Genomic DNA, 22,642 nt, shown 5'->3' with positions numbered 1-22,642 from the left:
CTAATCCCGGAACTCCGAGCTCCACTCAGGGCTACTAGGTAGTAGGTAGTATACGCGCCTGTCTACCGTACTTTGAGGGCAATGCGCAGCCAGATAAAACCCGGCTCCATCTCCAAAGCCCCACGAAAATGACCAAGTACAACATCAATCCTGTCTAGCCTTCATTCCCTGACCTTACTTGATCCAGCTGAAGCTCACCACTTACCACAAAATGACTATCAACCACATCTTCCTGTGGGCAACCGCCAAAAACCTTCCCGCACTGCGCACCTTCTACAGCAAAGTCCTCGCCCCGGTCGGATACACAGAGCTGATCTGCGCGTACAACAGCACGCTCATCGGGTTCGGGAGCGACTACCCTTATTTCTGGATCAAGGCGTTGCCGGAGGGGAACACCACGATGCCCGTTCACGTGGCGTTTGATGCGCCGAGTTTGTTCTCCCAAACACACTCTGAGGTTTGGGGTTGCCCTAGTGCTGATGTGTGTATCCGAATAGCTTGGGGGGCTGTTGAGGAGTTTCATCGCCTTGCATTGTGAGTTCTCAAAGTTTTCTTTCTGTTCTCCCCGTCTCAAATCGGGAAGAGAGATGTGTAGTTCACTGATGCCATTACCGTCATCACAGAGAAAGCGGAGCTAAGGATAACGGTGGTCCTGGGATTCGGGAGGAGATGAGCCGGTATCCCTACTACGCGGCGTTTGCGGTTGACATGGAAGGGAATAATGTGGAAGCTGTTTGTGCGCCGAGGGAGGCTCGGAAGAGATAACTTGGAACAGGCTGCACCTATTCATATGTAAACTACGTGGTGATAGAATCCAGGCTTAGATCCATAAGTGTTCAAGCCAAGCACATCGTGTATTTCTATCGACAATCTTTACTCGCATCCAGCCTCCACTGACGTCTCCAACCTCTTCAACCCAACCCACTGCGCAACAAGCGCCTTTATAGTCTCTTGGAACCCCAAAAGACGCCACCCAAACACCCTCTCCGTCTCCCTCGTATCAACCCTCCAGCGAATCGCCTCCAAGCTCCCTTCCATCGGAAACAATCCCTCCTCAAGCTCCTTCCCATAGTATGTCCGCACAACCCCCCGAGCACCCTCCTCCCAGTCCACACCCTCGTCAGCATCAGCGTCCGAAACAAGAATAAACTCGCTATTCCCGGGAATCCTCTGCCGATCAACAGCATCGATGTGTGCCCTCGCCACATCACCCACATGCACCGGCACGCCCACATAAGGAAATGAACTACTCAGATCAGCGGTCAACACGGGCGCAAGAACGGACCTCCTCGTTCCCTGTAGCACATCACCACTCTTCACGGTCTTGTTCGTGGGCGATGGGATAAGACGGTCATCGGGTCCGATGACCACGCCGGGGAGGAGGTTTACGAAGTCGAAGCTAGGGCGATGGGTTTCCACAAAATCACGACTGGCTTTTCGGGCCAGCGCTTTGGAGATCCAGTAGGCTTCCATGGGGGAGGCTGGGGTGCTGGTTAGGGTTGGATTTAGGTCGGTTGCTATAGATGATTAGATTTCATAGACAATAGGATAGGGGTGGGGATGGGGCAAGCGGAGGTACAGTACCGGTATAGAGTCTCTCGGAGTCTGGATTGAAGTTCCACTCGAAGGGGATGAGGGTCACGCCTGTTGTCTACCTCAGCTGATGTCTCGCACCCAGTCAATGGACAGTGCAGCATACAAGAAGACGTAACAACAACCCTCCTCACACTCTCCACCCTTCTCGCGGCCTCAAGAAACACCGTTACCATTGAAACAGCAGGGCGGATAATATCCTCTTCATAATTCTCCGTCTATCCGACCCCCACCCCTCGCATCAGCCCCAGCCAATGTCAGATAACTAATCAGAAGAGCTAGGAAACACACCTGAGGAGCCAACGGTGACGCCAAATGAACAATCACCGCCACCCCGGATCCCCTCAGAACATCGTAGACGGCATCGTCGGCTAGGAAGTCCGGAACAATAGCGAACTCCAGTTGTCCTGACCGAACGGATTCAGTGATAGCGGCGCTTCTGGATTGGAGGTCGGAGATGTCGCTGTCTTTTCGAACCAGGGCAAGAATGCTATAGCCGCGGGAGAGGGCTGTGAGAAGGGTTTTGAAGCCGATGTAGCCGGTCGCGCCGGTTATCTGGGAGGTAAACAATTCATGTGAGATGATGTGAAGGTGAAGGTGGAGGCGAGGGTGGGGTTACCAGGAGCTTTTCGCGGGATGTGCTGTGGGGGTCCATGGTTGGTAATGGAGGAAGATACAATGTAAACCAATTGACGGGCAAATAAAATGGCGTGGTGATTGTTTTCTTAAGGCAGCGTATGTATACAAGTACTTATAATAGATCCAGCCTCGGAAAATGGGCCCGCGGAGCCCGGAGTTCCAGGTTTGGGTTTGGATCTAGGCTAGTGCTGCTAAGTGGGCCTGCATCTGGCTAAAGGGATACAATGCACCAGGTCTGCAAGAATCCCTTGCTTCAGATTTGATACAATTTATGAGATTATATAATATTCTTTTGTAGGCTGCTATTCCAATCCTTTGGATTATCCCTCACCCTCACTGTATCAAGATCAAAAAACTTCATAGTATCTACTATTAACATGATCCCAGAATTTATCAATAATAGAGCATTGATCATCTAAATAGTATCAGCCCCTTAGTGGGCGCTATAGACATAGTCAATACAGTATTATGCTACTCTCTACGCCTTCTTTCAATGTACAAACACCAACAATATCATTATTTGCATTACAGATCTTATCAAGTATTATACCTATTATATGCAGTTCCAGTACGTATATTCTTTCCATATAAGGTGGCTCCATAAATCAATCACAAATTTTCTCAGATTCATAAACATTAAGCTTAACTCCTTGAGAGTGAGATTAGGGTTGTTATAGCTAATACAAACATTACTATTCTGTTCTTCATAAGTTCTCTTGCGGGACTGCTTGAGCTACAGGTCATAATATGATCATCCGGCTACGCTCCTTTGAATTACCTTCGATCATACCTAACAATCCTAATTCACCCACACAGATCACCAGATGACCTGGGAATGGGAAGACTCTAGTCCGGGAACTCCAACCAGAATCTGTAAGAAGGCTAACCCCCTTTGATCCTCACACAGGTCCAAACCCGGAACTCCGTATATACCCCCAGCCTCACCTCACGTTGCCTCCACGTCTACCTGAGTTGAGTCTACAAGTCTATAACAGCCGGACCGCGCCGCTCGTCGAGCGCTTGAGTCAAATCATTCTCATCCCTCTTCCCATTTCACCTTTGTTCCAGACTTGCGCAGCTAGATCAGAACAATGTACTCGATCCTCCTCCTCGGCGCAACCGGGTATACCGGCACGCTCTGCGCCAAGTTCATCGCCGAACACTACCCAACCAACGTCCACTGGTGCATCGGCGGCCGCTCGGAACAGAAACTCAGGGCATTAGCGCGGGAATTGAGAGAACTGTATCCGGATAGGGTGCAGCCTGGTACGTACATACCTGTCTCCGACGGCGTTGCAATGCTACACCCCAACCCTCAACCTAGGTTGAAAATAGACTTGGTCGAGGGGGCTGACAAAGTGCATGACTTGATAACACCTAGGAATTGAACTCGTGGAACTCACCAAAGAGAGCCTCGAGTCGGTTGTTCGGAAGGCAGAAGTCGTGGTCAATGGCGTCGGACCGTTTCATAGGTTCTCCACGCCGATTGTCGAGGCCTGTTCGCGGGAAGGCACGCATTATCTTGATTTCTCGACTGAGACGTTGTGGATTGCCGAGTTGATTGAGAAGTATGAGGATGCTGCGAGTGAGAGCGGGGCGGTTGTGAGTTTTCATACCTTTATGTCAATTGATGGCAGCCAGGCGGAGTTCGAGGTCAGGTTTTGTCCCACGGTGCGCTAATGGGTATGAGAGCAGATTATCCCAGGGATCTCGCCAACCGCACCGGCCGATCTCCTTGCGTGGCTGATCACAAAAGCAACGAGGGAGAGGTACTCTAGGGGACCGGGCGAAATCGTTTCCGCTGGGAAGCTTAGGTATGCCCTCCTTTCTCCATTCAGCCAGAAAATGCCCCATGAATGGCTATGGTCCTTCGATGCCCAGGGATGCAAGTTAACGTATTTTGATTCTCCCGGCAAAGCATCAAAGCAATGACCCCCGGCTCCCTGACGACCGTTCTTGACAGTTTCACAACCTGGGGTGCATCCTGGTACCTCTCCGGGAACTCGGGCTCGTGGGTGCTCACTTCCAGGAAGCAACCGCCGCGGCTGGTCCCCAAATCACCGCTTCTGTCCCGAACGCTCGGCTATCGTCTCAACCCTGTCCTAGGGCCGCTGACAACGTCCTTCACGGGCCCCGGGAACGCTGCGGTAGTACACCGCAGCGCAGCCCAGAACCCAGAGCTTTATGGCGAGGACTTCCAGTACAAGGAGTACCTTCCTGCTACCGGAATATGGAATGCGATCTTTATACATTGTGCTACAAAGATTTTTATACTTTTGCTCTGGATACCGCTTGTAAGGGGCTTGGTACGGAAACTTATGGCTTCGACAGATGGTGATCTGCCTGATCAAGAGGTGCTGAGGCGAGCTGAGCGTGCGGAATATCGGGCTGTCGGTGGGATAGGAGGCTTAAAGGGGACTGAAAAGGGAGTCATTGAGGCTTCGTTGCTGCGGGAGGGAGCATTATATGAGTTTACAGCGTTGTTGACCTGTGTTGGGGCAAGGGTCTTGTTGGAGAGAAAGAGCAAGGAGAGCGGAGAAGAGCCGGCTAGGAAGGGCGGCTTCTTTACGCCGAGTTTTCTGGGCATGGAGTATGTGGACGGGCTCAGGGATGCTGGCGTTCAGATTGAAATGAGGTCTGCGGATGGCAAGGCTTACTAGATTGACTGGCTGGATGGCTGAGGCATACATTCCGTGGGACAATGGGCTTGTTGCTTGTACTCGATTCGGGTCTGGTCTGTTTGAAAGCATTGCCCGTCCAGCTCGCACCGGCAACCGATGATGCTGGGGTAGCCTCATGCTACCCACGTACTTTGATTGCAGTTGATTGAACTCACTTCGACATTGTTGTACCTCTGTCTCACTCACGGATGGCATCATAAATTTGAATCAAACACAGTCTCATCCTTGCTACCCTCAAGAATACTCCGCGATATTCCCATAAATATCCTTGTCCCGATTCAGAATGGCACCATTACCAACAACGGAGACGCAGCAGGCTCCTCACAGACAAGGGAGTACGAAGTATCTATAGCCGGATATTAGCAAGAAGTTCCGGATCGGGGGCGGAACAGGCTACCATACCTGTAATCATAACCCCTTTCCAGAACCCTTTTCCCCGGAAGCTCATAGTCTCTGACACTTCCAGTGACCTTCTTGACCTCGATGTCCTCATCAGTAGGCCTATTTAACCAAGGACGGATGAAGCAATTGAGCTGAGGCTATCTTTGGTCGATAAAGCCCTGATGGTCATGCGTGGCTTTCTGGTTGCACGCTGTTAGAATTGTGCTCAGGGAACTGGCGAGCTCTTACTTTACTGGCACCAATCATTTGAGGCCTAAATCAGTCCAAGTATCTGGGAGAGAAGGGTAGTCCGGAAGGAGAACATATGGAGGCAGGCGAGGTATCCATAAAACGCGCATGGAAGCATTCGTGTAGGCGAATGCAGCCATCCTGTCAATGAATTCCAACATCAATCATCCTCTACATTCAATTGATCCGCGGAAAAGAACTTATCCATCTTTCATCCCCCTTTACTACCTCTCATCTGGCGATAGCCCTCACTCCATGAGTCTACACCCGCACCACCTCCCCAATATTCACTCTACACCCTCACCAGCCACACCCTCTGTGCCAATCGTATCCCAACCTCTCAATCTCTACAACCTCGGTGCACAGACCCCTTCCTCACATCAAACCATCTATATAAAACTCAAATAGTGAGGCAACCCACCCCCACAATTCATAAGCAGAGTGCAGACTTTCCTACCTGACCACCCCATCGCCCCCGGTATAGCACTATTAGCACCGGACTCCAAACCATCCAGCCTCACTCCCTAGCTTTGTTGGAATTTCACCCAATCGCAGTCCCAAGATTACCACCACGCACTTTCGGCTAGGGATGGAGACGGTATAGAGGCATGACAGCTCAGTCGGAGTGGATCCCGGGAACTGGGTCCACGGTCCGGGAAAAGATCCACTCTGTTGGGCACGTACCACCCAAGATGCCAAGTCGCCCCCGGAGGCGGGTTCTAGACTTGAATTCACTTGTGTTGCTATGTCGAAGATCCGGTGTATATGTGTTTAGTTGGCGGGCAGGTGGAGACTCGACGATGCAAGCTGGGCAGTCCGATGTCGAAACTCGGGGCAGGGCAATGGCCGGTCCTGTCGAATTTGGTCTATGCTTAGAAACGACGAGCTGCAATTGAGTTCGAGAAATTACTGACCGCGCCGTGCTTGGCTGGGAGCATGGACCTGATAGCGTCAGTCCCAATCCTGGCCATATTGCTGTTGTTGTCGTCTTGTCGCTGAGATGCAACCACCTACCGACACCCGCCATGCATTAGAGAAAAGAAACACAAGGTTTCCTCAACCTTGACAGCATGCATGAGACATCAAAACTAGGTTAGCTGGTTGCAGCGGAGCGGTATGACTCCTCCCTGGGCATGCATTCTTGCATATCTTGCACCTTTACACTTTTTAGTATCTGCAAAGTCCCGGTGTCGCGAGTCTCGCTCCGGGATCACAGATTCGGATATCCCACTTGCGGGATTTGCTACCCGGGCAAGGCGAGACAAAATTCTCCGATCGTGACATCGGTGAGGCCTGGCTTCTTTCCAGTTTGGAAGAGCTAGTGGTTCTCGGATTTTGATGGTTTCGGAGAATTGATGCCCTTTGTTTCATGCCCCGTTGAAGAAATGCGGTGGGCAAGAGAACAGGTAAGGGCGGATGGTCTGGCCAAGCGAGCGAAGTACGAGTTGCTTTTGTAGGGGTCGTCTCGAGCGGAGTTGCGAATCTTCAGTTAGCTACAAAAGTCAGAGCTATACTTAGACACCACGTGAGCGAATTCTTCTTTCTGAAGAGAGTCCATCTTACATACGTATATGTATACGTAGGATGAGGTCAAGCGTCCTTGTCTCAAGCCACTAAAGAGGACAGGGTATAAGGAGCCTCGACTTTACGCTAAGCCTAAAGCAGAAGACCAATCGTCAGCGGGCATCAGACATCTTCTCAATTGGCGAATTATTTACGAGCCTTAATTCATACTGCATACATAACTACTAGGTAGACACGTGGAACCACCAATCACGACATAAGAAATTCAATTCCTAAGCTAGTATCCCTGATTGGGGACATCAAAAGGAGGGGACGGTTTCCTTAGGGGAAATCCGAAGTCAGAGAAAAAAAGTCAAAAAAAAAAAGTCAAAGGAAAGGCGCGGCCTGCAGGTAAGCTGCAGCCATCGTGCTCTAGACTAAGCACACAAATCCTGCATCCGAGACGGATGAGTCACTGCTTGCATGCAACATACAGTAAGTTACAGTACATCTTGGCTGCAGCCAGAAAACCAATGTTGGAATGCCCCCGACCTGGAGCGGGCGTCTTCCGCTTTCCCCCCGGTGTAGACAGCATGAAGCAGGGTCGCACGACAGATTTCGCTCTCTCTCTTCGTCCCTCTTCTCATCTTTGTTTGTTCTCTCCTCTGTTTTCTGACTCTTTTCGTTGAGTTTGTCTGTTTTTTTGTGGTTCTTGGTTTTGAGATGTCGGGATGAACCGAAGAATGCCAAACATGAGACATAGGAAGGTATCGTTGCGGTGATTGCAGAAAAGGAAAGTAATCGGGATCCTCTTCAAATCTCCAGCCGCATGCAGTGCACTGCAACAGACGCGTAATTGCAGCAGTAGCTAAGCGATTTCTCCATGGCCAAATCCAATGCGATCGGGCAGATATGGGAAGGCTGGGGGCCGCGGCGGGCCTGATGAAAAGCCCTTTGCCAGCGGACAAGGTTCATATGGGGGGACAGCGTGGTAACAGCATCTTGGCTGCATCAAAGCCACCAGCCAGGTATCCAGTGTCGTGCGTGAGAGAAGACCGTAATGACTAGTTCCAAACCAGTGCGTTGCGCTCATTCAACGGTGGTAGTCGGTCGGCCGGTAGATGCGGGACGATTCCTTAACGCGCTCATACCGCTCGGCCGCATCAGCCTCGTACAGCGACCCTCGGCTGGGCGAGCTGCGAGGGGATGTGTAGATGATGGTCCGGTGACGCTTCATGGTTCGTGGCTCACGCTCGATGATGGCCTGCGAAGGGTGAAGGTATTCCTGGGTGGTGGTGCGTCGAGGGGGCACGGGATAAGTGGCGTCGTAGCTGATGACTGGGGGTGCAGAGGCGCGAACGCCGGCGGCTGACTTCTTCTCCACGCGCAGGCCGTCCTCGATGGCCAGCAGTAGCTGACGGGCGGCAGCGTACTTGAGAGGCACCTTGACCAGTGTGGATCGGCTGCGCTCTTGGTCGACGACCGAGTAGATCTTGCCGTTCTTGCTGCGCAGGTATTCAGCCACGTCGCGGGCGTACTGGTGGCCGCGCTTGCAAAGGGACCGGTCCTCCTCACGAGTCTGAAGGGGGTTGGCACAACGGGAGCAGTGACCGGCGTGGCTCTCAAAGCTGTTGAGGACATATGTCTCGTCGTCCTCCAGCTCCCGCACGAGCACGACGGGCTCGGCGGCTTGCTCGACCTGGTGAGGCATGCTTGCAGTTCGACGGAGACGAGGCTTTGATCGCAGGGGAACAGACTCCCTTATGGAGGTGTAGATAGGGGGCCAGAGGAACCGAGTAGACTTGAAAGGCGACAGTGTGACGGATGGGTCAAGTTGAGCCCTGGGTGAGCACGTGGTATGTGTAGCAGTGATGGGATCGAATGAATAGAATCGCAAACAAAGTGCGCTTGCGAGTAGCTATATAGCTGTAGTCGGTTTGAGTTGATGGGCTGACTGCAGATGTATGAAGTTGAAATTGAGAAGTAGAGGGGGGGGGAGCAGAGGAGGTTATATAGTTGGACATGACGAGAGTGGAAGGCATCCATGAAAGAGAGTGAGTAAAATGAGCTGCAGGAGGGATTCATGACGGATCTGGTCACAGGTGGAGACGCTAGGGGGGAATCAGTCATAATCTAAAATTAAAAAGAATAAAAATAATAACGATGGGAAAGGAGGGTGTGGCAGCTGATGGTAGAAGTTTCCTAGAGAAAGTGCTGCCTGGTGACCGTAAGGCTGTCTCTGCTGTGTGTGTGTGTGTGTGTGTGTACTGTGGCTGGTGCAGTGGAGTGGAGAGTGGATGATGGTGGTGAAGGCAGTGCATTTCCAGGTTCAAATCTCCACTTCCCGGTTGGAAACGCAGTGTTCACAACCAGATCGCCTTTTGGATGGAATTACTGTACGCTGATTGGTGAGAGGGACCGCAACAGTCGGTCAAGTTGGGATCATTCCCCTTCCCTGGCTGTCCTCATCTGACACTCTGACACTCTGACTGCACCGGGTGGACACCACTAGGAGAGAAATAGGGTTAGTCCATCCCTAATGCCACGGACTAGCGGTCTCCCCCCGTCCACTTTGCTTATCAACAGGGTCTGAGTCTATACCCACCTCTATAGTCTATACCTCTTCGAGGTGTCGGGGAAGAACTGAGTTCAATGGAGAGAGAGTCATCACTCATCATCGGAGTCACTGAAGGATGGCTGGTGCTGTGGCTTGTAGCCTCGTGTTTCCTGCGCCGCGTTCCTCGCAATCCTCGCAATCCTCTAACTGCCACCTCGTCATTCTTCTTCTTTCCTCAACAACCTTCCCAACACGAGGCCTCTTTTGTTGCTCAGAATCTCGCTGTGTCGCTGATGACGCCATAATTCCACAAGAAAAGAGCTACAACGGACTGTGGCTTGACCCCCCCCCATGATTTGAGAAATCCCCTGTCTGTGTACTGTATGCCCGGCGAGCTCTCCCCGCTTCATGGCTCAACCACACCCGTCCCCACGCTCATTTGTTACGCAGCCGCTGTCAACATCGCGGAGCGCTACTCAAAACAACAGAGTCCATCCGTTCCAAACTGTCGGGTCTGTCTACAATTATCGCATACCCTATCGATCTCTCATGCTGAATTCTAACATTCTAAGAATACCTACAATAAACGCTCGCAAGTCCAGTGCTAGGTGACAACCGCCAACCCTGCGCTATACGAGCGACCTGTCGATCGTTGGCAACTTCCATGTGCTTAGGGGGGGTAACCGTCTCAGCCCCATCACCCTCCACCCTCCGCCCAGCCCTTCTTTTCCCCTTACACTAGTCCCGATCATGTCTTGCTTCTTCGCACAGGGCCCAGAAACTCCTTCCTGAACTCAGCCTCCGTCAAAGCGACAACGACAACAACAACAACAACAGCTGGTCATCATGGATGGTTTCTTTTCTCCCCAACCAATCCCATCCATATGGCTCTACGTGCCATGGAGCTTGTTTGTAATCCCTGCTACCACGAGTTTTGGATCGCGAGATTTATGCAACCTGCACGCTTTACCCATCTGCGAGATGTTCCCTGCCTTCGATGGGGATGGTGGGCTACGAAGAGTAGTAGCAGGGAACCTGGTTTCAAGTACCGCGCGGCATGACCCTTGAGTGTGTCTCGTATCCTATCGTGGTGGCCTTGGGTCTTATTTGGAAATGGCTCGCCACCGGGGCTGCTTTTCTTGTCTGAGACTCGAGGTCGTCATCAACTTGCGCGGTCCTCACTCGCATATCCTTACACAATGCAAAACCACCTGCCTACAGGCAATACTAATCCTCGCCAGGAGTCAGCTGTCGACTTATGCTTTATCGGATGCTGCCTTGGGAGTTTCCTTGCGAGAAGCCGCCGCATGCGAACGATCCGATGATCGCATGGGCGCGTGCTCATGCTGGGTCAACTACCCCAAGGCAGAACGGTAAACTGGCGGGTCAGGCTGAATGGTGATGACTGTGCTCGCCACTGGGCGATCGCGATCTCATCTTTTCTTTTTCCTCTTCGCGACCCTGGGGCAATCCCCAAACCAGAAGCTCAAATCCGACCGCTGGTATACGCACCAATCCCCGTCGCGGGAATATATATCAGCAGTTGGACACACGAGCACAAACAACTCTCGAACTGTTCACTCAGCCGCCTGCTCACGACATTCGACAGACCTGCCTTGCACCAGGGACCCAGGCATCACAATTTTTCTTCCCTCACAGCTCAACGCCATCGTCGATCGTGCTCCCTTCGAGCTGAAGAGTTGAGCCCAGGAGGCCAGACCAATTGCAAATATGTGTTGTAGGCAAGGGTAGCCTTCAACAACAACAGCCCGGCTAGCTCAATCGGCAGAGCGTGAGACTCTTAATCTCAAGGTTGCGGGTTCAACCCCCGCGTTGGGCTTTCTCTTTTGCTTTTTTGGCTTCGCACATTGCCATCATTGTACTGCGGTTTGCGCGAAGAATTCTTTTTTTTTCCCGTGTGTGGTTCGCCGACGGCGCGGCAGCTCCACCCGGGATCCACCTTTTCAGTCACGCGAATGGGCGCTCCCAAGTGTAGTCACGGTAGTAGACGAACCAGCCCCTCGATGAATCCAGCCTGTGGTATGTCTACCTCAACGGTATGCTGAATACTATGTCATATAATGAAGCACTTTATACTCTACCCCTGGACATCATGGCTCAGGACTGCGATGCTTCTCCCCCGCCGCTGTACCTGCTTTAGTTCCGCTGCAAGCCCGCCGGCGTCGGACCCTAGCCACTTAATCCCATGCCTTAGTGTTTTCAGCTATTTTGTCAGACTGCATGCATGCGACCTGTCGGTCCGGTTCCATGGACTATTTATTACTTGGCTGGGTATACCGCCTACATTTACCCAGCGGGATGAAAAATCTCATGCGTGGACAAATGAGCAGATAGATTACTTTTGTCTCCGATCCAGAAGTCAAGATCTAGCGGCCCAGGACGTCCAAACCACCCAACATGCAACCGGTACCATGAGGGACCAGAGTACAATTTTGGAGGTCAACACCTTCTCCAGCAGATCAGAAAGTCCCAGTCCGGTACAAACCAACCCATCTCGAATTCCATATTCCCAAAGACAAAGAGAACATATCCCTCGTGTGAAAGCCGGTTGTAACACGGCCCCTCCTTTTCGCAAGGCTCAACGCCAGAATCCCATGCACCTGGTCATCTCGAAAGTCCTTTACCCTTTGATCATGTCTGTCTCTTAGAGCAGAGGCTCCAATGCCCAGCAAGAACACGGGACGAAAGCCACGGAGGATGCTTTAGCTTCGGTTCTGCAATGAGCGGTGAATTGTCAGTATATATCTCTTCACAGGGTCTAGACTGTCAAACGATGGATGACGTACTACTCCCTGGCCTTGCATTTATGGTTCACACACACGCCGCATCTGCCGCGGCAGCGGTCGTTGCTGACGCAGTTCCGGTTACAGTAGTTGGCTCCGGGATCCAGGGCCTGGTCAGCGAGGTCGTTGACGGGGTTCATGACGGCTGCGTGAACAAGGGCAGCGAGGAGGGGGAGAAGGGTGAAGTTGCGGAGGTTCATTTTTGTTGTAAGCTGTGGATTGAGGTTTGTTTCTTGTATTGTGGAAAGGTTGGTGTAGTAGACGAGTTTATTTGGAGGTAGAGGATTGCGAGTTGGTAGAAGGTTGGAAAGATGTCGATTTCTGGGGCAGGTGAGGGTGATGTTTAGATGGTGTTGTTGAGAAACACAGGACTATGGCAGCCCAAACTCCCTGAGGAGATCTATTCACCTGTTCGGTGATTACAGATACCAAATCATTCACCATAAACACGCCGGCAGTGGTACTAGTTGCGCCAGGTATTGACACTGCAAGAGATATCACCATGGGGACTATCTACTCGTTCCGGTGTGTCGCGAGGTGAAAAGCTTGGGGGGGTCTCATCTCACGCACTGGATTGATGTACTTTGCGTTGGGAAATAGGTTTCATGGTCTTAGGGTAGCAGGATAGACATATATTTATCTGTTCGGAACTTCAGACAATGTAACCAACCTTGGTGAGACTCCTGCTAGACCATCAACAGGTACATGATTTATTTGGACTGTCTACGACCTAGAGCAGGCGTATCTGGAAGCACGATGTTTAGAGATCCCCGAAGAGGACAACAGCTGGTGTTTCATTGCCTCCAAAGGTCCGCCCCGCGTTGCATCCTGGAGGCTCGGCAACGGGGTTCAGGGTTGGGATGAATGGTTCCATTCCGTGTACACCCAGTACCACATCTCCACTTGTTTGCTCCCAGGCTGGGGACAGATAGCTTGATTGCAACAATCGAATCGCAACGATTGTGCGGGGTAAAGTCGGGGGACTGCAGCTGTTGTGCAACCTTACCACTCAGCTGGCAAAGGGGACATATATGCAAAAAACACTACCTTTGACCAATTAGCTCGCATGGCTTAGATGGTAAAGCGCAGCACTAGTAATGCTGAGATCCTCGGTTCGAGTCCGAGTGTGAGCAGTTGATCTTCCTTTTTGTCTTTTTGTCTTTTTCTCATCTCAGAAGTGATTTGGCTTCTCGCTGGTTGCCATCCGTGATTTATCCACTCCAAGCATCTTCACTTTGTGTACAAGACTAAACAGAGCCAACACTTTCCCTTCTCCTCGATCCTTTTTACCTATACTTCATTCTTCCCCAGCCAAGAAGCAGATAGCCGAGCACCGAAGTCAATTGACACCACTGCAAACAGCCGAGCTGCTGGAAAAGGCAAGGGTTTCGCGGCCAGCTCCGCCGATCCACCGGAGCTTATCGGCCATGACGCTACAGCGCGCAATTGGAGACGGGTTGGGGTAAGCAGCGCAATCTGGCTTATCGACCCTTTCCCCGCTTGCTTCTACTCGGCAATCGTCCTGAACGCTGGTTCGCATGGACTGCCGATCCTGGACAATCCGAATCTCACCAGGAATGTTGACGCTGTCGTGTTCAACTCGCTGTCTCTCACCTGCTCCCTCGCCAGCCCCTCTATATAACCAGCATTGGTAACCTCCCACATCCCCGCCAGCAGCCAACAATGCAGATCCTAGGTGAGCACCCACCACATACTACATAACCACTGCATCATCCCCCGCCCCTCATCCGCTGAACGGTACCATTATCAACACCGCACCACACCTCCCTAACACCCTTCTCCGCACCAGCATCAGCATCATCCACCATGAAGGACATCATCGCGAAATACCGGCCGGACCTCAAGCCCTTCGAGGAGATCTACCGCCACCTCCACCAGAACCCCGAACTCTCGGGCCAGGAGCAGGAGACCGCCGCGGTGGCGGCGGAGCACCTCCGGAGTCTGGGGTTTGAGGTGCACACGAATCTGGGCGGCCACGGGGTGGCCGGCGTGCTCCGCAACGGTGAGGGCCCGACGGTGCTCGTGCGGGCCGACATGGACGCCCTGCCCGTGGAGGAGAAGACGGGGCTGGCCTACGCCAGCACGAAGACGACCACGGACGCGGAGGGCGTGACGCGACCGGTCATGCACGCCTGCGGGCACGACACGCACGTCGCCAGCCTGATGGCCAGCGCCGTGCTCCTGCAGGCCGCGCGCGCCCACTGGGCCGGGACGCTGGTGTGCATCTTCCAGCCGGCCGAGGAGCAGCTGGACGGGGCGCGCGCCATGCTGGCGGACGGGCTGTACGACAGGATCCCCGCGCCCGAGGTGGTGCTCGCGCAGCACGTCATGCGCATGCGGACCGGCACCGTCAGCGTGCGCGCCGGCCGCTTCCTGACCGCCGCCGACGCCTTCGACGTCCGCATCCACGGCCGCGGCGGCCACGGCTCCGCGCCCCATACCTGCATCGACCCCATCGTCGCCGGCGCCGCCGTCGTCTCCAAGCTGCAGAGCATCGTCAGCCGCGAGGTCCCCCCCGGCGAGATGGCCGTCGTCACCTGCGGCAGCATCCAGGCCGGCCACGCCCACAACATCATCCCGGATTACTGCGATCTCAAGCTGAATGTGCGCACGTACGATGCCGGCATCCGCAAGCGCGTGGTCGAGTCCATTCGCAGGATCGTCGAGGCCGAGTGTGAGGCCGCCGGCTGTGTGGAGAAACCTTTGGTCAGGCTTACGTATTCCACCCCGGCGACGATTAATGATGGGCAGTTGGTCGAGACGCTGAAGGGTTCGTTTGGGGCGTACTTTGAGGATGGGCTGGTGGAGTCCGAGCCTGCGGCCGCGAGTGAGGATTTCTCGTTGTTGGCTACGGCGGTGGGCGCGCCGTATGTGATGTGGACGTTTGGCGGCGTCGATGCCGAGACCTGGGACGATGCCGTCAAGAGGGATGTCGTGCGCGAGCTGCCGAGTAACCACTCGCCGTTCTTCGCCCCGGTCATCGAACCTACGCTGCAGACCGCGGTGGATGCCATGGCCGTGGCGGCGATGACCTTCTTGCAACGGAAAAAGTGATTGACATTCTGTGAGGGGTTATTCGTTTGCGAAGGGTGTGACAGATCGATCAAAACCCCTCGTGGTATCATAATCAACGTACTGTACATAGAGCACACAAAAAAAGCGTTGCATGGCGAATCTGTAAACTCTCCATCATTCATCCATCCCATCTCTTTTCATTCTCGACTCGATACATGCACCACCACCTTCCCGCGCGCCCGCTCCGAGCGCAACTTCTCGAACGCCTTGGGTGCATCCTCAAACTCATAGACACTATCCAGCACGACCTTCACCTTCCCATCCCTGATCAGCTCACCCACTCTCACCAGATCCTCCTTCTTGGGCTTCCAGAAGATCGGCAGGTACCGCCGCTTCCCGCCGCCCAAGAAGCTCGGGCGCAGCAGCCGCGTCGCAAAGGTCGGGAAGCGCGTCGCGCCGACCTGCGCAAACACCTTGCCCGGCTTCAAGAACGCATGGCACTCGTTGTACATCTCCGCCGGCAGGCCGATGTGATCGACGACGTGGTCGAACACCGGGCCCTTGGCCTTCAGCACGGCCACCACATCCTCCGCGGTGTAGTCCAGCACCTCGTCCGCGCCCAGCTCCTGGCAGAACTGCACGTTCTTGGTCGAGCACGTCGTCGTCACGGTGCACCCCAGCGCCTTGGCGATCTGGATGGCGTAGATGCCGCAGCCGCCGGACCCGGCGTTGATGAAGACGTGGGCCCCGGTGTCCGGGGCGATGAACGGCGCGATCGACTGCCACGCCGTCATGCCCGCGACGCCGACGGTCGCGGCGTGGTCGACCTCGACCCCCGCGGGCACCGGGTGGAGGTTCTCTTCTCGGGCGATAAGGTATTCGGCCAGCGAGCCGAACTGGGTGGGCAGGTCGAGCGTGCCGTAGACGACTTGGCCGGGTGTGAATGGGGAGGCGTGGTCATCGGCGGTGGCGACGACTTCGCCGGCGAAGTCGAGGCCCGGGCTGGCCGGCTTGCGGATCAGGGCGGTCGTCACGATCGGCATGGCGGGCACTTTGTAGTCGGCGGGATTGAGGGCCGCGGTCCGCACGCGGATGAGCACTTGCGACGGTTTGAGTGGCCCCGGAGGCACGCGCGCGGAGGCCTCCAGGGTGAGGTTGGCTTCGAGGGTCGGGTTGGTGTGGCTGTAGAGCCAGGCTCGCATTGTGGTTGGGAAGGGGGTCGTTGCTGTTGTTGTCGTCGTCATCTTGGGTGGGTGTTTCGTGTACAGGTCTGTGAAGTGAGAGTCTGCTACTGGTATGGTATGGTAGGGGAGTTGAAGTGAAAGTGGCAGAGGGAGTGGTTGGAAGGGGAATGTTCTTAGTGGTTGATTTTCTGGTCGGAGTTGCGATAAGATAGCGTGCTACCGTACGGCAGCTGCGAGGAGATTCCGCTAATGGAGACGAGACGTCATGGCGGGCGGTTCTAGACTGGGATGTTTGTATTGGCATGGATTCTTACTCCGCAAAATACTTTTCCCGCCTAATTGAAGCTATTGTATGCTTGTAATGTGAAGTTGGCATCTAATTGTATGCTCTGGCACTGTTCAAACCAGATTGGTCAGGTGATTCAAGCGAATGAGCCAAATCGGCTGGCGGTGAGGATGACCTGAGTCCAGTTTGTCCAACAACCTCCTGCTGTCAGACCTCTCTCTAAGTATGACAACACAGAACCCAACCTCAAGCCAGCTGAAGCTATAGCGGTCACCGACTACGCCTCAAGCTATTCGTCAGCTGCAGCAATGGGGTCCTTATCAGAAGCTTGGCTGCAAAAGTGGGCCGATGGAGAAGCCACCTACTGGAGCGCACTCGTGTCGGCGTCATACAGATCATCTTTCTTTCCCTCTGCGTCTCTCAAACGAACAGACCACCACCACCCTCGGTCGCAATCTCGCAAATTGCCTCCAGCGACTTGGAATACTACATTTTTGTGATGCCTGACTATTTGCAACCGACTCTTGCCTGAACGAGCGTTTTGACGACTGCCATCGAGCGAGCCAACGCAGCTTCCGCAACGGGACTAGTGTGACGGTGGCCGGTGATGACATCATTGAGTCCGATCTCGGTTGGGCCTGAGGAATCCATCAATCCATCAATCAAAGGGGATGGAGACACACCAGACAATCAATGGATGATGATGATGATGATGATGATGATGCACTGCGTTGTTGTTCCTCGCAGCACAGTCATCCATTCCCTCCCAAAAGGGTCCAGCCCTTGTCTTTCCTCCCAGACATTGGTCGACTGATCCATTAAGATTATATCGATCGGTTCCTGGCCCACTCCGTTCTGTCTCCCTGTGTTTCCGCTGCTTCCTATCCCTCCCTCCCTCCCTCCCTCCCTCCCTTTAGTTTATTTGCGCTGCCACCCCCTCTCCTCCAGAAGTCTTCTTCCATCCACCCCATATATACCTCGCCCTCTTCCTCTCCGCTCTTCAAGGCTTCATGACCTTCCGTGAGGCTTCTTCCTTCCTCACCTAGCGCATTAGAACCATGCCCCTGAATACCTTCGCATTGAGTCTGGCCCTCACTCCGACCGTCCTCCAGACCCTGATCTCTCATGTGGGTCATTCATCCTTCCCATCCGCTGCCAACAATGGCTCCATCGCGTTTCACCTTTCGTCGATGCCTCCCTTCCCCGAACTGACCAACTGACTCCCGTTTCACATGCTATCAGTACCTCCACCGCAAATCTCTCCACCACAAACCAAACGTCCACATTTCCTACGATGAAAGCATCCGCATCTTACGCGAATTCCTCATCTACGCCTCCAAGCATAGCCTAGAAGACCTCCAAACCTTCACCTGCCAGCGGGTGCCCGCGCCGCATTGGGTGAAGCTCGAGACCGTGACCGTGCCGGAGGACTGTCTCCTCGGCGCAGCCGATGCGATCAACAAGCAGCTCGGCCCGAAGGGCATCGCCCGCGTGGGCGGGAAAGATTGGTGGCAGTGGCGCGGCCCCGCGGAGGACTTGAAAGCGGAATGGATCGAGATGAAGGAGGACTACAATGAGCGGAAGCGCACCGATCGCGACCATCCTAGCCAGAAGCGCATCATGTTGTACATCCATGGCGGGGCGTACTTCTTCGGCAGCTTGGATACACATCGGTATCAGATGCAGCGCCATGCGCGGAAGTTGAAGGGGAGGGTGTTTGCACGGTGAGCCTTTTGTATATTCGACCAATTAAAGCATCTCTTACTGACTGTGCTCTAGTGAGTCCCCGACCTTATCACAGGTTATAGTGTCCACCTCGAATGAAACTAACCCCCCTGTTCAGCCAAATATCGCCTGGCGCCACAATTCCCCTTTCCTTGTGGGATGCAGGATTCACTGGCGGCTTACCTGTTCCTGCTGAAGGAGCATAAGCCTGAGGAAATCCTCTTTGCCGGTGACTCTGCTGGAGGAGGGCTGGTTCTCTCGTAAGTTTGAGGTCTGGTCAATCATGCAAGCTGCAACTAATGGTTCGAAGTATGCTGGTTCTCCTACGCGACCAAGGGCTTCCTCTGCCGGCGGGGGCAATCTTGATTTCGCCTTGGGTGGACTTGACCCATTCATTCCCCAGTATCGTCAAAGACAATCCCGGAGACTACATCCCCCCGTACGGTTTTATGCATAAGCCATCTCCGGCATGGCCACCCCCTAACGCAGATGAGCTCGCTTCTTTAAAGAAAGCACTTAAAGGAACCCCGGAGAAACCCACCGATGCTGTCCCTGAGCAAAGTAGGCGAGACGAAGAGACGGCGGAAAGGGGTTACTCGATGCACAAGAGCAGCTCCTCCGAAGCCGACCGCACCAACTCGGATCGCCAGTCCACCGAAATCCATAACGAGAAGATCAGCATCCCGATTGACGGAGAAACGGTCGAGATCAAGGACCAGATTCACATGTATGCGACCAACGAACTTCTAACCCACCCGCTCGTGTCCCCTATCTTCCAGCCTTCTCTCGGAGGACTGCCTCCACTGCTGATTCAAAGCGGTGGCGGGGAGATGCTGAGGGACGAGCAATTCTACGTGGCCCACAAGGCGGCCAACCCGGCCGCATACCCGCCTGGCGATGCGTTTCTCGACGAGCATGACCCCAACCGGGACACCCTTCACAAGTATCAGGGAACCTACGTTCAACTCCAGTCCTGGGATGACCTCTGCCATGTGGCACCGACTCTGAGCTTCACTCATCCGGCAAAGTACATGTATCGGGCGATTGCGCAATTTGGTGCTTGGGCTCTTGCATGTGCGCAAGACACGGAGGTCGAGATTGTCGACGACCACGGTGTATCCAGCGATACGGACAGCAGCGAGGACCCAACCAAGAGAGAATCGGAGAACTCTCACACCCCCGTCGACTGCATTGGCAAGGCCGGGGACCCCCTACCCGCGTTCAAGGACCGCATGATCCGGCAGCGAGTGGACAAGAAGGGCAACGTGTACCCCTTGGATCCCCCGTCGGCGTGCTCCGTGCTTCAAATTCCCCCGTCCAAAGTGGGGGTGTTCAACCCCGTGCTCGTGCGGAAGTGGCTGTCAGCAAAGAAGGATTGGGATACCAGATTCGCCAAGGAGAAGCTCCGTGTCCAACGACAGCGCATGAAGGAGCTGGCGTACGGACTCCAGAACTTCCAAGGCGAGCTGCCACCGCCGAGCTCTCTGGCTGCCCGGCGCACCGTTCCGCGCGTGTTGCCATCCAGGACTGGCGGCAAGAGCTACCCGATGACCATGTGGAGCAAGATGGCCAGCAAGCATGACGAGCGCACCGTCGTCAAAGAACAGTTGAAGGGCGACCGGTCCACACGGACCAGCGTCGATGCCGGCCAGGCGGGAGCGTCGATGAAGGCAGAGGCCGCGCAGCAGACGGACGAGAACGCGTCCGCCACCCAGCGCGCCGCCGCCGTGACCGGCGCCTCCGTACAGGACTTCTCCACCAAGCCCCGGTCGAATGGCCTGAGCAATGGGGGTGGTTCGTCGGGAACGAAGGCGCCCTCCGAGGAAGATGATTATACGCGCGATCAATCAGTGAACTCACATACCAAAGTCCCTTCGCTCGAGAACTTCACTCCCATGCTCGTTCTGCCGGGATACGAGGGAAAGAACTTGGAAGAAGAAAACGCCAGCACCCGCGCGCTCTTCCATGAAGCGGGCGCTATCCCAAACACAGGCGATTCTCACTGGGCTTCACGACTGCGACACCGGGCCTCGTCCAATGCCGGGTCAGGCACCATCCGCAGCGGGCTCACCACCGAGCCGCCGGAGGACACGAGCACTATCGGCGACGAGAAGTCTTTGGCCGTGACGACGACGAATGGGCTCGATGCCGCGAGCACCCGTGCTGTGCTCAATGCCAAGGGAGTGCTGGGCATGGCCAGCGATAACGAATCTGCGTATCGCTCGTTCGAGGCTCTGCCTAGTGAGCTTGGGGACGGTGAGGTAGGCACCCCGGGGCTTGGTCCTGCTGGTCACGAGGCCGAGTCGACGCCGCGGCCTGGCTTGCCTGACCGGGAGTATTTCAAGACGGCGGAGGAGTACGTTGCGCACTGAGGTTTGCTGCCGTTCCATTGTACAGGTGATGTCTCCTCTTCATAAGATGTATATAGGCATGACCAGTTTTCGTTTGTTGGGTTCTTGGGAGGTCTGTTGGTTGTTATACCCAGCTTTACATAGTCGCGCTTTTAGTTCTGGTTTCTCTGTTCACAACGCAGGCATTATTATCAATTTAGAAGACTTGAAGAATCATACTCAATTGCCAGGGTATATATACACAATCAACCAAAAGAGACCATATAATACACACACACAACCCCCTTTCCGCCTTCCTCTACCTCACCTAGAAAAGTAAATCCTCACCACTGCACCCCAACCTTGCGAGCCACCTCCTCCGCGATCCCCAGGAACGCCGCCCGCCGCTGACTGTCGGGGTTCGCCTCCTCCGCGACGACGGTGGGCACCCCGCGGTCCGCATCCTTGCAGACGGCCCCGTCGAGCGGCACGTCGCCCAGGAACTCGACGCCGAGGCGGCGACACTCGGCGCGCACGCCCCACGCCTCCTCGCGGCCGCGCAGGTGGTCGTGGCCGTGGCCGAAGATCTCGGTGCGGGTGCCGCAGCCGGGGCAGCAGAAGTAGGCCATGTTGCGGACCATGCCCAGCACGGGCACGTCCATGCGCTGGAACATGCCGATGCCGCGCACGGCGTCGCGCAGCGCGATGTCCTGCGGCGTCGTCACGATCACCGCCCCGTCCAGCACGACCTCCTGGTTGATCGTCAGCTGCACGTCCCCCGTGCCCGGCGGCAGGTCCAGGAAGAGCACGTCCAGCGGCCCCCACGACACGCTGTGCAGCAGCTGGTGCATCGCCTTCGTGACCATCAGCCCGCGCCACGAGATCGGGGTGCTGTCCATCGGGACGGGGTCTGTGGCGGCAGGGGCGGTTTGTTCTTGTTGCTGCTGCTGCTGCGCCTGTGGGAGGAGGTAGCCCATCGACATGGATTTGAGGCCGTAGTTTGTCAGTGGAAGGAGGCAGTTATCTATTTGGTGTAGGGGTTCGTGGTTAGCGGGTGGGTTGGGGTTTGGCTTGATAGCACAAAGGGGGCAAAGGAAAACGCATTGAACGCACTCTCGTCCAGCCTCGGCTCCCCACTCAGATTCAACAGCGTCGGGATCGAAGGCCCGAAGATATCGGTGTCTAGGATTCCGGTGCGGATGCCGCGCCGCGCGAACGCGAGGGCCAGGTTCACTTTTGTCGCACTCGTATCAGTTTCTTGTTGTCCTGTTCCAAGTATCGGAGAGGAGGAGGAAGAGGAAGAGGTACCAGCAATCGTAGACTTCCCGACACCCCCCTTCGCGGACGAAACGGCGATCACCTTCTTCACATCGCGGATCTTGCGCTTCTCGGGCAGCCCGCGGCGGCTGCGGAGGGAGGGCGGAGTGCCGGAGCGTGGGAGGCCCTATAGCATTTCACGACGGATTAGCGGCGAATCTTATCCCCAGTCTCGGGAAGGAAAAGATACCAAAGGGTTATCATGCTGCAGCGCCCGAAAGGTCGAGAAGAACCTCTTTCCCAGCATGATGATGACAGTGATGGGAATGTTTGTGTCGGCGGTGAGAATTGATTTGGCCGCATTGACGTGCGAGGGAAAGAATACTGCCCGATTTTGATCCCTTCACCGCCGGCCAA

The 22,642-nt window shown here is 54.8% G+C and overlaps 11 protein-coding genes and 2 non-coding genes across 13 annotated transcripts; 7 read left to right on the top strand and 6 right to left on the bottom strand.

Moving 5' to 3' along the window:
• Nucleotides 1-88: 88 nt before the first annotated feature.
• On the top strand, nt 89-765 carry BO86DRAFT_411283 (glyoxalase/bleomycin resistance protein/dioxygenase; the record flags this gene model as incomplete). The annotated part of the gene is made up of 4 exons (XM_025674573.1): nt 89-136; nt 188-431; nt 498-534; nt 624-765. The coding sequence occupies exons 2-4, from the start codon at nt 212-214 to the stop codon at nt 763-765; spliced, it is 399 nt and encodes a 132-aa protein (XP_025525826.1). The 5' UTR covers nt 89-136; nt 188-211.
• A 108-nt stretch (nt 766-873) lies between these two features.
• Nucleotides 874-2,290, bottom strand: BO86DRAFT_457538 (NAD(P)-binding protein; the record flags this gene model as incomplete). The annotated part of the gene is made up of 5 exons (XM_025677230.1): nt 2,213-2,290; nt 1,885-2,148; nt 1,700-1,811; nt 1,585-1,644; nt 874-1,517 (listed from the first exon to the last, which is right to left on the bottom strand). Exons 1-5 carry the CDS (start codon nt 2,246-2,248, stop codon nt 874-876), a joined length of 1,116 nt encoding a protein of 371 aa, XP_025525825.1. The 5' UTR covers nt 2,249-2,290.
• A 1,033-nt stretch (nt 2,291-3,323) lies between these two features.
• Nucleotides 3,324-4,892, top strand: BO86DRAFT_435282 (uncharacterized protein; the record flags this gene model as incomplete). Its single annotated transcript, XM_025675946.1, has 4 exons — nt 3,324-3,498; nt 3,614-3,834; nt 3,928-4,046; nt 4,151-4,892. The coding sequence occupies 4 exons, from the start codon at nt 3,324-3,326 to the stop codon at nt 4,890-4,892; spliced, it is 1,257 nt and encodes a 418-aa protein (XP_025525824.1).
• A 1,163-nt stretch (nt 4,893-6,055) lies between these two features.
• Nucleotides 6,056-6,764, bottom strand: BO86DRAFT_143906 (uncharacterized protein). The gene has a single exon (XM_025666227.1). It carries the CDS (start codon nt 6,568-6,570, stop codon nt 6,160-6,162), a length of 411 nt encoding a protein of 136 aa, XP_025525823.1. The 5' UTR covers nt 6,571-6,764; the 3' UTR covers nt 6,056-6,159.
• BO86DRAFT_143901 (uncharacterized protein) lies at nt 6,660-7,055 on the bottom strand. Its single transcript, XM_025666226.1, has one exon. The coding sequence runs from the start codon at nt 6,912-6,914 to the stop codon at nt 6,711-6,713; it is 204 nt and encodes a 67-aa protein (XP_025525822.1). The 5' UTR covers nt 6,915-7,055; the 3' UTR covers nt 6,660-6,710.
• A 918-nt stretch (nt 7,056-7,973) lies between these two features.
• On the bottom strand, nt 7,974-8,964 carry BO86DRAFT_143898 (uncharacterized protein). Its single transcript, XM_025666225.1, has one exon. It carries the CDS (start codon nt 8,755-8,757, stop codon nt 8,140-8,142), a length of 618 nt encoding a protein of 205 aa, XP_025525821.1. The 5' UTR covers nt 8,758-8,964; the 3' UTR covers nt 7,974-8,139.
• Nucleotides 8,965-9,209: 245 nt separating this feature from the next.
• Nucleotides 9,210-9,908, top strand: BO86DRAFT_380918 (uncharacterized protein; the record flags this gene model as incomplete). Its single annotated transcript, XM_025670745.1, has 3 exons — nt 9,210-9,296; nt 9,329-9,442; nt 9,660-9,908. The coding sequence occupies 3 exons, from the start codon at nt 9,210-9,212 to the stop codon at nt 9,906-9,908; spliced, it is 450 nt and encodes a 149-aa protein (XP_025525820.1).
• Nucleotides 9,909-11,370: 1,462 nt separating this feature from the next.
• Nucleotides 11,371-11,443, top strand: BO86DRAFT_t194. Its single transcript has one exon. It is a non-coding gene; the product is annotated as a tRNA-Lys (tRNA).
• A 2,024-nt stretch (nt 11,444-13,467) lies between these two features.
• BO86DRAFT_t195 lies at nt 13,468-13,540 on the top strand. The gene has a single exon. It is a non-coding gene; the product is annotated as a tRNA-Thr (tRNA).
• Nucleotides 13,541-13,928: 388 nt separating this feature from the next.
• On the top strand, nt 13,929-15,482 carry BO86DRAFT_365929 (putative zinc metallopeptidase; the record flags this gene model as incomplete). The annotated part of the gene is made up of 1 exon (XM_025670081.1): nt 13,929-15,482. The coding sequence occupies exon 1, from the start codon at nt 14,235-14,237 to the stop codon at nt 15,480-15,482; it is 1,248 nt and encodes a 415-aa protein (XP_025525819.1). The 5' UTR covers nt 13,929-14,234.
• On the bottom strand, nt 15,471-16,793 carry BO86DRAFT_390688 (NAD(P)-dependent alcohol dehydrogenase). The gene has a single exon (XM_025672452.1). It carries the CDS (start codon nt 16,685-16,687, stop codon nt 15,641-15,643), a length of 1,047 nt encoding a protein of 348 aa, XP_025525818.1. The 5' UTR covers nt 16,688-16,793; the 3' UTR covers nt 15,471-15,640.
• A 1,178-nt stretch (nt 16,794-17,971) lies between these two features.
• Nucleotides 17,972-21,010, top strand: BO86DRAFT_420462 (lipase/esterase family protein; the record flags this gene model as incomplete). The annotated part of the gene is made up of 5 exons (XM_025675206.1): nt 17,972-18,040; nt 18,156-18,637; nt 18,722; nt 18,804-18,898; nt 18,949-21,010. 5 exons carry the CDS (start codon nt 17,972-17,974, stop codon nt 21,008-21,010), a joined length of 2,709 nt encoding a protein of 902 aa, XP_025525817.1.
• Nucleotides 21,011-21,312: 302 nt separating this feature from the next.
• On the bottom strand, nt 21,313-22,557 carry BO86DRAFT_342500 (Mrp/NBP35 family ATP-binding protein; the record flags this gene model as incomplete). Its single annotated transcript, XM_025669114.1, has 4 exons — nt 22,476-22,557; nt 22,277-22,412; nt 22,082-22,201; nt 21,313-21,992 (listed from the first exon to the last, which is right to left on the bottom strand). Exons 1-4 carry the CDS (start codon nt 22,530-22,532, stop codon nt 21,313-21,315), a joined length of 993 nt encoding a protein of 330 aa, XP_025525816.1. The 5' UTR covers nt 22,533-22,557.
• Between the last annotated feature and the right edge of the window lie 85 nt (nt 22,558-22,642).

This window comes from Aspergillus japonicus (genome assembly GCF_003184785.1).
Source record: "Aspergillus japonicus CBS 114.51 unplaced genomic scaffold BO86scaffold_40, whole genome shotgun sequence".
Classification (NCBI taxonomy): Eukaryota; Fungi; Ascomycota; class Eurotiomycetes; order Eurotiales; family Aspergillaceae; genus Aspergillus; species Aspergillus japonicus.
Note: the sequence above shows the minus strand (reverse complement) of the source record. Positions and strands in the feature narration are given on the sequence as shown.

Bases quoted from the DNA above. Each gene is read 5' to 3' on its own strand.
- BO86DRAFT_143901 (XM_025666226.1), bottom strand. From the start codon at position 6,914: ATGAAACAAAGGGCATCAATTCTCCGAAACCATCAAAATCCGAGAACC.
- BO86DRAFT_143898 (XM_025666225.1), bottom strand. From the start codon at position 8,757: ATGCCTCACCAGGTCGAGCAAGCCGCCGAGCCCGTCGTGCTCGTGCGG.
- BO86DRAFT_143906 (XM_025666227.1), bottom strand. From the start codon at position 6,570: ATGGCGGGTGTCGGTAGGTGGTTGCATCTCAGCGACAAGACGACAACA.
- BO86DRAFT_390688 (XM_025672452.1), bottom strand. From the start codon at position 16,687: ATGACGACGACAACAACAGCAACGACCCCCTTCCCAACCACAATGCGA.